Source organism: Monodelphis domestica, chromosome 3, assembly GCF_027887165.1.
Source record: "Monodelphis domestica isolate mMonDom1 chromosome 3, mMonDom1.pri, whole genome shotgun sequence".
NCBI lineage: Eukaryota > Metazoa > Chordata > Mammalia > Didelphimorphia > Didelphidae > Monodelphis > Monodelphis domestica.
The window spans coordinates 207,950,551-207,966,162 of NC_077229.1; the positions used below are offsets into that span (position 1 = coordinate 207,950,551).

Here is a 15,612-nt window from a genome sequence, read left to right on the forward strand (position 1 = left end):
CCCAACACCATGTGTGTAGCCAGTTGCAAACACACAGTTGTGCTTCTGCAAGCCTCATTCAGGCCAGCAGAAAGATTCAGTCCCAATAATGATAGATCTTTGTATTCATTTATTCCATGGGCTCCACACAGTGAGGAGCTTTTGTTTGACCAAAGGGCAGCAGCAGAGATCAATCCCATTGCCTGTCACCAATTTTTACACTGAATTGGCCATTGCCTACCACAAACAACTTAGTGAAATGCAGAACTTTGGACTGCAGGGCAATTGAACATTGAAAGCCCTACCAATTCTGTAAGTGCCAACAGAAACCTACCCTTACTCAAAATCCAGATGGCAAGAGGGAACTTATAACAGGAATTATGGCCACCATCAGCATCTTCAACTTTATTATAATTATAATAGGAAATTGTTATAATTTGGGGTGCCTCAAATACCCCACCTTCCCCTCATAGCCTTCACTGCACCAGAGAAGACCATGTGAAGCCATGCTACCTGCCTCAGTGCTGCATCTTAGGGTAACCAAATGAACCCAGAGTGGATCTGAAGTTCTTCTAGAAAGATCAGTTTGATTGGGTAAACTCCAGGAATTCTTCATCCTTTTGTGTGTCCTAGGAAGAATAAGCATCTTCAAAACACTTCATGTATAAGGACTTTATATGAGCATTAATAAACGCTTTATAAATATGATTTCATTTGATCCTCCTATTAACCCTGGGAGGAAGGTGCTTATTATCATCTCCATTTTACATCTGAGGAAATGAGGATCACAAAGCTAGTAAGTTTCTGAGTTCATATTTGAACTCAGGTTTTCCAGTGCTCTGTCGACTGTGTCACCCTAGCTACCTATCACAGACCTCCTTGATGGTCTAGTGAAGCCTTGGTACCCCTTTTTGGAATAATGCATAGAATACAGAGAATTAAATACACAGGATTACAAAGAAAGACAATTGTATTGAATTGTGATTACTGGAAAAAAAATTTTGAAGAAGACAACTAAATTCATAGACCCTAGTTTAAGAACCTCTGCTATGTATTTCTGTGTATATTTTCTTGGTATTTTAGGTCAGCATTAGCCTCCAGAGAACCCACTAGGCCTACCCAGGTCCTAATGGCCTAGGAGCAATCCACAAGTCTGTTACCCTATTTGGCTTCCATACAATGCCCATCAGCTACTACTTCCCCTATGTCCTCCAACTGGCAATAGGAAATAAACACTCCAGGTCTAGCCAAGAACTACATGATGCTAGAATGGTATCAAACTAGAACAGTCTGAAATGTGTTTGTTTATTTTGCCTGCTACTAGAACAAGTGTTGTCTGTAGCTATGTCTGTGTCTATAACTGTGAGGACTGAAAAATAGCCTTAAGAAGGGAAAATGGCATTCATTGTAGGATAATATAAAAAGCTCTAGTTTATAGATCAGTAGGCCCAAGACCGTGGCCCTAACTAATAATAACCTTATATAAGTCAGCATGGAAGAGTCATGGTATCAGCAAAGAGCACTGATTCTACATTCAAACTCCCCCTTCAGTGATTAGTCCCTATGTGATCTCAAAGTCCCTTAGCTTTCCTGGGCTTTACTTTCCTCATCTATAAAATGGGAGAATTGGACTAGATGGTCCCCTCCAACTCTAACAAGTACTGTGATGCTTCACTAGGTACCATCTTTCCCTCTCTCCCTTATAGCTCAGTCAGAGACCAACTGTTGAAGAGCTCCGTGAAAGGAAGATTCTCATTCGCTTCAGTGACTACGTAGAAGTGGCTGATGCTCAAGATTATGACAGGAGAGCAGATAAGCCCTGGACTCGACTCACTGCTGCAGACAAAGTAAGCAGAATCTTAAGGGAGGGAGAAGGAAAAGAGCTAGAGGCTAGATCCTACCTTCTGCCTTGGGGAGGATGAATCTATTATTGCATTTCACACTTGGTGTGAGGGAGCTCTCTAATGAGACTGGCCCCAAAGTGTTAGTCACAATCTCAGCTGGCAATTGAATGCCGAATGCCAGCGGGGAGGCCCAACAGCTGGGAAAATAATAGAGCTATTTCCATCACACCTTCTAGCAGGAGCCCCAAATAGCTTGTGATCATCACTAGACTTAATTCTCACCACTCTAGGAAAGTCATAGACAAAGGATGGATAGAATCACACCCACTTTACAGAGGGGAATAAAGGAGGCAAGAAGAGGATAATTCTACCTAAAAGGAGAGAAAAATGCTAGGGGTCACATTTATTTGTACTCTATATACTTATATTTATTCTATGTGTACATGTTTTTTCTATACATATTTATTTTATATATGATTATATTTATGGATGCTTCCTTTCCCTCCCTCCCAGTAAAATGTAAACCCCTTGGTATTAGAGATTATTTTCTTGTCTTTGCATCCTCAGTACCCAACATGGTACCTGGCACATAGCAGGGAAGGGGTTAGAGCTTTTATTACTGCAGATTGTTTGGTTGATTGAGTCATTCAGCTTGCTATAATTCAGCAAAGGTCTCTTAAATTGATTCTTTTTTGCAATATACCTAACTGGGTTGTCAGTTGTTTCAGTTGTGTCTCACTTCATAACCTCATTTAGGGGGAAAGGCTCTTTAGATTTATATGATGTCTCAAGGCCACCTAAGCTTCCACAGCCTGCTAAATATATTTTCTATATGGAAGCGAGGTGGGCCTCATTCCACCATTCTCTCTTCCTGCCAGTCTCTGAATAAAGTCTGGGGCACTTAGATCACTTGGAGAACTTTGGAAGCATCCATTTAATCTGGTCAGCTTGTGGACATCTTGGCCATTAACACAACTCTCATTCTTAAATAATAGAGTGATTTTTTTTCACAAAGCACACAATGGATCATTGGGGCCCACCTCAACCTTGGCCCAACTTTGATTGATCTGTGTTAGCTTCTTGAGAGATTGAATAGGGGCTGTTTCATTTCTTGTATTTGTATCCATGACATCTTACACGATGTCTGACATCTAGTAGGTACCTAACAAATTCTTAATAATTTGAATTATAAGCAACTATCTCAAAAGGCAATATTTTTATAAGACTTGCCAGTCACCTATTGCCCCATACAAATGTCCTCATCCTGACCTCCAGAAGCATCAATGTGACATTAACCCTACAATACTAATCTGTCTGTGCTAAGATTTCTCTGGTTCTTTTCTTTATAGAGGCAGCTAGATGGTTAAATGGATAAATACTGAGTTCAAACTCAGCCTCAGATACTTACTAACCTCAGACACATTGCTTGCCCTCTATCTGCCATCATTTTCTCAACTATAAAATGGGGATAATAGCACCAACCTTCCAGGCTTATTGTAAGGACCGAATGAAATAATATTGGTAAAGCACTTAGCACAGTACCTGATACATAAGTAGGAACTTTATCAATGTTTCCTCTTTTACTATCTTCTCTCTTAGCACCTACTTTCTCCATTAAAGGAAGACAAGAAGAATAGTGCCTAAGGAAAGCCAAATGTTGCTAGTCCCAGGCACTAAGTGGGAACACCCTTGCCAAGGATTGGGCTCTGGATACCGCCCTTAGTTATATCCTGCATTTCCCACAGTTTGTTCAATAAATAGAGAGAGGACACTCACTATGCAATCTGTCCTGTATTAGTATAAAGACTATAAGGAAATATACTTATAAGAATAGAAATATCTAAACCTTATTTTTGTTGCGGGTCTCTTTGGCCTTGCCCAAGGAAGAACTGCTTCCATATTTCCACCTGGCATCATGGAGACTAAAGATTTAGGGAAATTGAATCAGAGATTCTAAAAGTAGTTTCCTCTCATGAATTCCTGAAAGAGAAAATCATGACAAATTCTTGAGGAGTAGCTTTTTCATGATAATGGAAGTGGATTAGGCAACCAATACTTTTTGATTGTACCTCTATCTCTCTTGGCCCTATTATATTGATGTCATTTCATGGACCAAAGTCATAAGTAGGACAAGGACTTTGACCTAGTGTGCCAACATTTATAGCATATAAAAAATTAACACATGAACTCCTTCAATAGCATTGAAGCCAATATAATGACTAACTCTACTTCTTACCTTCCCTATACACACAGAGAGATTTGAATTTGACTTAGTAGCTTCTTATTTTTTGTTTTTTATTATTTTTGTATTATAATTTTATATTTTAATTATTGTATTATTATTTTCATATTATAAGTTTATGTGAGGAGCTATCTATCTTGTTCCTTCTCTTAGGTAGGTGAATTTAGTAATGCCTTTTCACAAGTGTAAAATTGCTCCTTATGAACAGTTATGAAAGCAAGAGATCCAAATAGCTCTTCCTTTCCATGTAGGTGTCCTAGCTCAGTCATGGCATATGTTTTAGAGACCAAGTGCCCAAACTGCAACTCTCACATCACATGTGAGCTGCCCCCTTACCCCAGACAGGGGAGGGAGGAAGCACTCCCATTAGGCTGCTGGGCAGAGGGGCGGGGGATGTGAGAGATGCCCTCGGGGGCACATGGAGAGTGGGAGGGGAGCAGCCCCCTCCGGCACATGTGCCATAGGTTTACTGACCTAGCTTTTACTATGGCCCTTGCCCTTAGAGCAGGTGTTGAAACAGAGCTGCTCAGTGAGCAGTTCTCCATATTCCTGCTGTTCACATCTCAGGACAATCAGTAAAGCAACTGCTATTTTCCAGGGGGATACTAAAACTTCACATAAGATCATAGGATCATAGATTTAGAACTGAAGGGAACCCAAGAAATCTAGTCCAACCATTTCATTTTACACATGATGAAACTAAAGTCCACAGAGATTAAAATCACGTGGGGAATACATAGCAAAATTGGGGTTTGGACTCATGTCCTCTAACTACAAATCTAGCACTCAGATTGTCCATTATTTTTCTGACTATAAATGCACAACACAAATATCTCATTTGATCTTTATGACAAGCTTTCTTAGACAAATGGTATGAGGATTTACAGCAGAAGCAACAGCTAAAAGAAGAAACAAATGATTTACTGAATACCATACAGCTATTAGTACAGGCTGGATTCAGAACTCAAATGCAGCTCATTGAATAACCCCAAGTCCACAGCACAGTGTCATTAGTCATTCAAAATCCAGGAAGAGTATTCTTCAGGAACAAACTTGATGTCATTAATTATGTCAGCATATAGACTTATACACATTTCCACATGAATATGCAATGATAAAGTGTTGTATAATTATTTAAGCAATAAAATAGCCTGCTTCCTCAAAAATGTCCTCATTTGGCTAGGGGGAGAAACCCGAACAGGAAACAGAAAAGGAAATAGTAACAGTGTCAGATGAGCATAGCATTTGTCATCACCAGTTTGCTAGCTAATGCTCTCTCTGTCCCCTTTCTCTGCCACTTTCTCCTGCCCTATAGATCTACTATAGTCAAGAACTTGATGGTTTTCTATCCTTAAACTTTGATGCCACTTGATATGTCAATAAAGTCAAACATGAAGGGTACATCTGTTAATATAATATTTGCTTAAAGTCTTGACCCCTAAGAAAAGAACTTCTCACTGCTGTCTTCACCCTCAACTTCTCTACCAGGATCAACTCTGTCCTCTCCCCATTCTGCTCCACCATCATGCCCTGACTAATCTCTGTTCTAGCCTTAACTTTGGACAGGGTAGCGGGAATTAATTTATTAAGGGTGGAGGAAAAAAGGTTTTGATTTATTTTTTATGCCAAAAATATACCTGCTTCTGGAAGTTGATGACAAGGTGTATTACTTTGGAACTGATAAAAAATAAGAGAAAGTATTTATAAGTAAAGAATGAAAGGATGGCAAAATGAGGCAGCTGATAAGCTCTTGCTCTTCCTCCTCTTAATGTATTTTTGCATTTTGTTTTTGAAGGAATCCTAGTAGATGGCAACAAATTTATTTATTCACCTCATTAAGAAGAAAGGTTGACACTTAAGCCTGAGCATGGTCATGATTTATCTTTAGAGATATATATCCATTATTAATTTATTAACTATATATAACAGGTCTTGCAAGTGAGACAAAGGGATAGGGAAAAAAAAAAGAAAAAGAATATATAGAAGAGAAAAGGGGAGAAGGAAAAGGAGAAAGAAATGTATTTCCCACCATGATTTGCAATTTAGGTTCTAGGGATTCTTTTGTAGATTCTAAAAGGGTTTCCTGAGTATATATAGAGGGGGGAATTTTATAGCCCCTTTATTGCTATTGCTTAAGAAAATTTACTGTTTGAAATAAAAAAGTGTTTCTTTCCATCTTCCTTATTTCCATATTTACCGGCCACTCTTCATTTCAGGCCGCCATTCGGAAGGAGCTCAATGAATTTAAAAGCACTGAAATGGAAGTTCATGAATTAAGTAGACATCTAACAAGGTGAGTAGGTATTTTTTAAGACTTTTCAAACATTTTTGTTGTTTGGTTGTTTCAGTCATCTCTGACTCTTTCTAACCTCAGTTGGAGTTCTCTTGGCAAAGATACAACTAGACTGATTTGCCGTTTACAGATAAGAAAAATGAGACAAATAGAGTTTAGTGACTTTCCTCAGGTCATAAAGCTAGTAAGTACCTGAGTCCAGATTTGAATGCAGGAAGATGAGTCCAAGTTCAGCTCTCTCTCTGCTGCACCATCTTAGCTCCCCTTTTTAAAATTTCCATTAAGAAATGTCATCTTCTAAACTAGACAATTTCCCACTTTCAAGATTAATACTCTTGATGGGGTGGTTATGAGGAATGATAATAATTATTATTGTTATTGATAATAACCATTATTTGCCATATATAGTCCTTTTAAAGTTGGCAAAGTTGCTTGACAAACATGGCTGCTTTGGAATCAATCAGTCAACACAATTAATTAAGCACTTATAATCTGCCAGGCACTATGCTGAGGATTGTGAATGCAAAGAAAGGCAAGGAAAGGGCATGTCCTCAACAAATGTACATTCTAATGGGAGAGACAACATGTGAGTATCTTGGTACTTGGTACATTCAGGTGGTACTGGGTATATACAAGATATGCTGAGTACAGGAAGGCTACCTGAAAGGAGGAGCTGGGAAAATCAGAAAAGGCCTCCTACAGAAGGTAGAATATGAGCTAAGTCTTGAAGGAAGCCAGGGAAACTAAGGGGTGGGGGTAATTAGGGAACAAAGCCTTCTGTGAGGTTATCATTATCTCCATTTTACAGGTTAGAAAATTGAGGTTCAGTGGGTTGGTCATAGTCACAGAGCCAAGAAATGTCCAGGGATGGATTTGAGCCCAATTCTTCCTGAATCCAAATACAGAGCAATAGCCCTAATACCAAACTGCCTCACACAGACATGGTTCACTGCCTCACATAGTTTGTTTAGTGCTTAAGAGTTTACAAAATGATATCAAAATATCTTAACTCATTTTATCTTCACTAAGACACTGTCTATAGGTACTTCCTTTTTAACAGATAATGGTGATAACTTCCATTGATTAAATCTATGAGGTTTTATAATATACTTTCCTCTTAAGAACCATGTGAAAGAGGCAGAACGAATATTATTACCACCCATTTTACAAATGAAGAAACTAAACTCCACAGGTGCCAAGTGATTTATTTATTCATTGTCATGTCATTGGAAAATGATGGATTTATGTCTAGACACTGACCCACAGAGTTCCTGACTCCACTGTCCTGGACTAGTTATCAGAGGTCAAAGAAAGAGAGTTATGATCAGAAAAGTGAAAGGAAAAAAGTCAGATGTGGACTAAAATCAATTTTCTGAGAACTCTAGCTTTCTAGTTAGTTCACTTGAGTTCTAGTCCTAGAACTAGCAATGTGACCATAGGCAAGTCACCATCTCTGTGTGCCTCAGCCTCTCTACAGATCATTTGTTGTTAAGTCATTTCAGTCATATCCAACTCTTCATGAACCCATTTGGTAAGGACAGTGGAGTGGTTTTCCATTTCCTTCTCTAGCTCACTTTACAGATGAGGAAACTGAGGCAAATAGAGTTAAGCCTCTTGCCCAGGGTCACTAAGCTATTAAGTGTCTGTGGCCAGATTTTAACTCAGGAAGATGGATCTTCCTGATTTCAAGTCCAATGCCCTATCTGCTGTGCCACCTAGCTGCCCCACATGTCACACAGCAGTGATAAATATCTCCTGGGTCTACTTTGAAGAGTTTTCCACAAGTTTTATATCTTATCTTGCTGGGAAGCAGGATTCCACTTCTCTTTCCATTTGTCTTCTCACCATGTTACTCTTGTCTCCCACCAAAAACTTCCACTTCCATGTTGTTGTTCTTCAGTTGTTTTCAGTCATGTCTGACTCTGCCAAGAGAAACCCAAAATGGGATCACAGAGTAAGACACAACCGAAATTATTGAACAGAAGTGACATGTAGAGAAGCTGAGACCCACCCCTATGGTCACCTGGTAAGTTCCAGGACCAGAAACCAAGTGATCTAAAATCTAAGGTTCCCAAAACTCTCAGGCCATCATCTTCATCTCTCTCCCACTAAAATGGAAACCAAAAGTCATGGAAATGCTTAATTGCTATCAAGATATCTTAGAAATGTAGAAACCCAGTTTATTTAGTTTCCAGGCATCCCTGAGACTATTTTTATGAAAGGTAAAATCTGGAGGAAAAGAATCACCACTGCATATTTGAAGCCTTCAGGCTCTCTGCAACAGAATCATGACCTTCAATTTGATTGGAAAATTAGAATTTATAAAGTCTTATATAATTTTTTAAACCCTTAACTTCCATCTTAGAGTCAATACTGTGTATTGGCTCCAAGGCAGAAGAGTGATAAGGACGAGGCAATGGGGGTTAAGTGACTTGCCCAGGGTCACACAGCTGGGAAGTATCTGAGGCCAGATTTGAACCCAGGACCTCCTGTCTCTAGGCCTGGCTCTCAATCCACTGAGTCACCCAGCTGCCCCCAAGTCTTATCTAATTTGACTCTTTTAATAATAGATGGTATAAAGATCAAGAAAGATAGATGAAATTTATTAAATGCTATTCATTAGACACTATTATTCCTTATCACTCAGTCCTAGGGGAAAAATACATGCAAGCTAGACAGTTCCTGCCCTCAAGTATCATATGTTCTAGTACAGGAAGACAAAATATAAAGGGGTGCAGTAGTAGATAGAGTGTCAGCCCAGGAGTCAAGAAGATTCACCTTCCTCAGTTCAAATCTAGCCTCAGATACTCCTTAGCTGAGTGACCCACAGCAAGTCACTTAATCCTTTTTTCCTTGGTTTCCTTATCTTTAAAATGAGCTGAAGTACTCCAGTATATTTGCCAAGAAAATCCTGAATAGGGTCACAAAGAAGCTGAAAACAGCTGAAAACTACTGAACAACAAATTGGAAGTTTGTTGGAGGATTGGAGTGGGAGGCATGGTTTGACATGGTGAGGATACAACAGGAAAGTGATGTGTGGAATCTTGCTTCCCAGCAAGCTAAGATAAAAGTGCATCTATCAGAGCTGGGAGTTCCAAGGTTAGAATCCAAGGTTCCAATGGGAATCATGAAGATGATGGCAGAGGAGCAGAAGGCTAATTGTGGATGGCCCCCTGAGACAGACCAAATAGGTTATTTATCACCACATGTAGCATATAGAAAAGCCAAGAGCCATAGAGTAGCAACTTTTCTTTTGGTCACTTGTAACTCAGGTTGATACCTGGTCCATTTTTCTGTGACTATCTTTAGTCACAAAGGAGTGGGGAAAGGTAAAAATTCCTTTGGCAAATATCCCAGTGTTAGAAGAAAAGTTTTCTGACCTCACTCTTTGAGAGCCATCTATCAAATTCTTTCCCATTACCTCTGTATATTTTTAACCTTCATTCACACAAAGTATCCATATGACCCTTCCTCTTTTTTACACACAAAGCTTAAAAATGGATTCAGTTACACTCCGCCAGCAATTGTTATTTTTTAAAACCTTTTTCTTCCATCTCAGAATCAATAAAATTGATACTAACTACCGATTTCAAAGCAGCAGAGCATTAAGGGGCTAGACAGTTGGGGTTAAGAGACTTGCCCAGGGTCACACAACTAAGAAGTATCTGAGATCATTTTTAAACCCAGGTCCTCCTGATTCCAGGCCTGGTGCTCTATCTACTGTGCTCACCAACTACCCCTCAGCAGGCAATTTTTAAATACATTTTTTGTGGAACTATGCTGGGTACTGTATATTTAAAGTTTTTTAATGCAATCTTGGTCTTCAAAAAGCTTGTGATCCAATAGAATTACTGCAAATTTCTCATTATTAAAGCTTTCAGAGGCTAGATGACCACTTTTTAGGGATTTCAGAATGAAGGGGGGGGGGGGGGGAAGACTCTTTCATTTTTTGTCTTGATATTTCCAGTACCTAAAACACAGTAAGTATCTAATAACTATTTATTGACTAATTGATGAGGAAGAGGCAGGATTACAAAAGAGACAGCGAGTGTGGCTGAGGAACCCATTTTGAGAGGTGTGGAGTCATGTTATCACCTGTCTAGCACTCACTTTCCTGGGTTTTTTTTTCCTTAGGTTTCATCGACCGTAGCAGTTGAATTCCACTCGAATGCTATGCGGTCTTCAAAACATGAATTTATAAGAACCATAAGTGCTGGTATTATTCACTTCTCCCATTACCATGTAAATCTTCTGAACTGCCTTTTTTTAAAAGAAGAGAAAAGAAGAAAAAATAAACATAATGAGGATTATACATATATATATACATATATATCTGTAAACTTGATGGTTACCATTCAGTCATCAGACCTGCTGACATAACTTCTGACACTGAAATACCCCCCAACCCCACCCCTGGCAGGGCCAAGGACAACAGCTTGGCGTCCTCATTTTAAGACTTTCTGGCATGTGGATGTTGTCCTATTTGTCCAAGCCCAGCTGGTGACTGCATTCATTCCGTCTTCAGCCACCCTCATCCTCGCGAGCATCTCTCACTCAACTCCAAAGAAAGCTGAGGCAATGGGTTTCTTTCCAGGAATGACTGTACAGAGTAAAAAATGTTCAGCCTGACCTTTTAAGTAAGGTCCCAAGCACTTAAACCAAACGTGGCTTCTGGTTTGGGAAGCACCTTAGGAGGAGGAGACAGTCAGGGAGTGCTGCTCTCAGTGACCCCTGTCCCTACACTCCCTCCATTCCATCCCTGTCCCCATCCTCCATCCAATGAACACAAAGGAGAGCCCTTTTCTGCTTGAGTTTCTAGTTTGACTAGTGGCCACCAGAGCTGTGTGCACGGTGGCGAGTAGAAAGTTCATCCTGAGCAACTGATAGAATCGTCTCAGACCAAAGCTGTGTCTCCTTCCTGAAAAACTTGCTTAGAAAGAATAAAGTCAGGATCTTCATTTCTTAATGAAAACTGGATGATCCACAAGTGTTAAGAAATGAGAATGTCACCGGTGTTCCCACACGCACACACATACACATCTGGATGTTATTAAAGCACGATAGCTACATAGGGATGTACTTGTAAGGCCTGCCTTAGGGGCACGATGACCACCTCTGCTTGGGTCAGGTTCTTCATTTTCCTAATGTGCTCCAATGCTAGGTTTGACAAAGGCACCATCTTCCAGTTACACAGATCTTCGAAGTGAACTGAGCACAGCACCAATGCTTGTAGTTGGCTGGTTGCTAGGGTTCATGCTGCTTACAATTGGTCCTTTAATAATAGATGGGCCCCTCCTCCAAAAAGCACCATCTTTGGTGGCTTTTCTGTTCCCTCATCCTTTGCTTTGAGGTTCATTTCGAGGTGCAATAGTGATCCTAGGTGAGCTCATCATGCATCAGAATTGCACAGCTATAAACACTGGCCATGCCCAGGGTGCACCCTACTGATCCTTTGAAACCAGCATCAGTTATTTTCATCTCTTTCATAATGCATACGAGAATGAGCTGATCTATCCAATGGCCAGCCTGATTGGAGCACTAAAGAGAAAATGCACTAATATTGAGGGCATATGGATCTCTCGGGAAATTGTGATGAAAGAGGCAATTCTTTTAAGCTAATCCATGACAGTGGACATAACTGCTGTCCCCAAGGGAGTGATCTTTCATTTAGTTTTGTTCCCGAGAGAATGAATGGCAAAGTTGGACCCTGATACCTCTGAAGATTTCCTCGTCACTCTAACAACTTAATGGGATCCTTGGATTCTCCACCTCATATATACATACATATATATATATATATATATATATATATATATATATATATATATACACATTGCTTAGAGTAAACCAACGAGACCTTCGTACAAAGAGAGAGGTCATTCTATCACCATCCCCAACCATCACCATCACCACTACCCATATTCTACCTGATTGGTGGCAGGAGAAAATTCCTCTTAGAATTCCTGCCAGCAGCTGGGGTCATGCTGCTTTCAGGGGATCCACATGTATCTGGACAGCTCAGGACAATTCCTCAGGGCAGAGCTCACCAGCGAGGGGACCCCCATCCATGAGTTCCTCCATGCCACCAGGAAGGAGCATAATAGGGGGTTCAGCTTGGTGTGTGTCATTCCTGAGGCATTTTGTCTTCATTTGAATGTTGAGTTCCACTATTTACTGTCTTGGGGAGACATTTTGTTCAGGGAGAATGTGCCAGGATTTTAATAGAGCTGTAAATAAGATCTTCCCAAAAAAAGGTTTACTGACATGTGAATGTGCAAGTATCTTGATGAAAGATTTAGGACCCTATTGTTTAACTCCTCTACCCAGTCATGACGGTGCTCATGTTGTGTTGGTTTCCAGGTTGAGAGGAATTGGTTTTGCCCACTCCAATCATGTCTCCAGTAATATCTGGTAACTTCTTCATGAGATACACTTACCCTGGTTTTCCCTTGGAGTAGAAGGAAGCATCTTCTGTGGTCTAAACCCCTCTCCCCAAGGTTTTCTGATGCCTCCACTCTGAGGGTTTCATGTAACAACATTCCTGTATCTCATAAGGGGCTGGCCAGCAGAGTACCTGGATTTTCTTCCTAAAGTGCCCAACTGCTGCTGTTCACTTTATACACAGGAGGGAAGATTAACTGACTTTTGCCTTCCTGCAAAGCACCTTTTTTCCGGGGCATCATTTGCAGTGTCAGATGTGTATCCTCACAGATCTCTGACAGTGGTTGGAAACTGTGCTTCCAGCACCAAGGTGGGCTATTTCCAGCTTCATTTTTGTGGTTTTTACACCCACCCAACTCCCACCATCTGCCATGGGTAGCACCAACAAATATGGACTGTTGGTTGAGGCCCTCTATTCTATGGCTGTTTTTGCAATGCCTTGAATTCTTTGTGAAAATCTGTCATTTCTTTTTTTATCACATTGTTATGTCAACTGAGTCAATACACATTACGGTGTAAGACTTTGATTCCAATCCATACAGAAGAGAGCTGGCCTAGATTCTGCTTAAACTCTATGTCTCTTCTGAGGAAGTTGTAGTTTTCAAATGAAGGCTTCTTTTATGTGCTATGAATTCCTAGTACTTAAAAATCTATTTTAACACCTGGATGATGATAAGAGGGGGAAAAAGATGTCAAACAGCTGGGTTATCATAAGAAGGAGTAAAAAGATATAATTTTCTAACCAAACTTAACTTTACCAAACACACACTTTCTTTACTACTGGAAAAGAAAAAAAAAGTTGTTATGTATATTTCTGTTTTTCTTGTTCCAAGGCCAGATCATCTTCAATCGCAACAGTTTGGAATTGGAAGGGACCTTTAAAATCATCTAGCACCCCCTCTTAATTTGTGACTCACACATAGTAAGTGGCAGATCCACACCTTGAACCCAAGCCTCCTGATTCCTAAGCCTGATGCTACTATACCACATGACTGGCAATGTTTCTGCATCCAAGGACATAGTGAATCCCCCAAACCTGGGGCTTTCCATTCAGTTAGAGAAATTGCACCAAGTGATAATCAATGAAATAGAACCAGCTTTTCAAGCTTTCATTCTTTTCCCTTCCTGAGAAAGTCACATTTGCAAACTACAGAACCAAGATGGTGGCACACACTCAAAAGAATGGTATTTTTTGACATCTCTTTATGCACAGAGAGTTCGCCAAGGGCACCTGAAATGGCTTTTTCCCTGTTAAAAATCCAGAAACAGTTGCATTTTCCAATTGCTAACCCAGTGTCTGTACATAGCTCGTCTTTGTATAGGAATGAATGTGGTGGCTGTCAATCCTGTGCTTTTCCAGTATTGTAAGTGACCAGATCATGAACAAGAAACTTTATCTGTAAATAGGAGAACAATTCAACTGGATCTCTGTGTCCTGGGTTTTGTACATACAGAAACTGCATGGTATTTAAATTATTGTTTGTCTCTGATGATGTATGCAGTTTCTTTAACAACAACAAAAAAAAGTTTTAAAAAAAAGTGTCCCAGTCTCCCGTCTGTGTTTTCCTCAGCTAGAAGACTCATGCCCAAGCAGAAGACACCTCCAGGGCATCTGATGCTTTAAAGGAGTTCTTAACTGTTGAGAACTCTTTGGCAGTCTGGGGAAGTCTATGGAGATCTTCTCCGAACTATGGTTTTAAATGAATAAAATAAAATGCATAGGCTTAAAAAGGAAAGCAATTCTATGAAATATACTTATCAAAATATTAAAGGGGGCAGCTGGGTCAACCTTGGTCCTAGGTTCAAATCTGACTGCAGACACTTCCCAGCTGTGTGACCCTGGGCAAGTCATTTGACCCCCATTGCCTAGCCCTTGTCACTCTTCTGTCTTATAACCAATACACAGTATTGTTTCTAAGATGGAAGGTAAGGGTTTAAATATATTTTTATATATATTTACACATATATATAAAATAAAACAAATTCTCAGAATACCCCTCAGTTAAGAACTCTGAAAATGAAAGGAACATAAAGGCTAGAAGAGATTTCAAGAACCATCAACTCCAAGCCTCGTCTTTTTTCCCAAGCCTCTCATCTTACAGATGAGGAAACTGAGTCCCAGGAAGATTAATTGACTTGTCCATGGTCACCCAAGAATTCCAGGTTTGCTGACACCAGAGGGCTTCCTCTCATTAGTAAAGAAATGATATAAGAAGGAGATACAGGAAAATTTCTCATCAATGTCCCCAGGGAAAGAGGAGGTGTATGTTCCAAATATCTGAAGCTTACCCTTAAAACACATTTTTTAACATTTGGGGGAGGGGATTTGGGGGGGGGGGTGCAGCTGGGTGGCTCAGTGGATTGAACCAGGCCTAGAAATGGGAGGTCCTAGGTTCAAATCTGACCTCATACACTTTCCTAACTGTGTGACCCTGGGCATGTCACTTAGCCCTCATTGGCTAGCCCTTACCACTCTTCAGCCTTGGAACCAATAGACAGTATTGATTCTAAGATGGAAGATAAGGGGTTTGTTTGTTTGTTTTTTACTTTTTTTAAGTTTTATCTTTATTTTATTTTAATAACAAATTTACACACACGTTTTCCAAATGTATATGGTTCATGCTGTCTCCCTCTCTTCCTTCCCCCATCCTGAAGTTGACAAGCAAGTCAATCTGGGATGTACGTGTATTATCACTCAAAACATTTCCATGTTATTCATTTTTGTACATGAATCAAAACACATTTTTAAAAATTTAATACTATTTAACATGGAAACTGTTCTAAAATTTATTATCATTTTCAAACCCTGACAT

At 39.9% G+C, this 15,612-nt stretch overlaps 1 protein-coding gene across 8 annotated transcripts in view; it reads left to right on the plus strand.

Annotated features, from left to right (window-relative positions):
* PHACTR1 (phosphatase and actin regulator 1) overlaps window positions 1-10,674 on the plus strand; it is a 670,567-nt gene extending 659,893 nt beyond the window's left edge. For all 8 annotated transcript variants that reach the window (XM_007487934.3, XM_007487940.3, XM_056823442.1 and 5 more), the window contains 3 exons: window positions 1,686-1,826; window positions 6,282-6,358; window positions 10,493-10,674. In XM_007487934.3, the coding sequence (XP_007487996.1) occupies window positions 1,686-1,826; window positions 6,282-6,358; window positions 10,493-10,508 (234 nt within the window). In that variant the 3' untranslated portion in view covers window positions 10,509-10,674. The remainder of the gene's footprint in view (window positions 1-1,685; window positions 1,827-6,281; window positions 6,359-10,492) is intronic.
* Window positions 10,675-15,612: the final 4,938 nt, after the last annotated feature.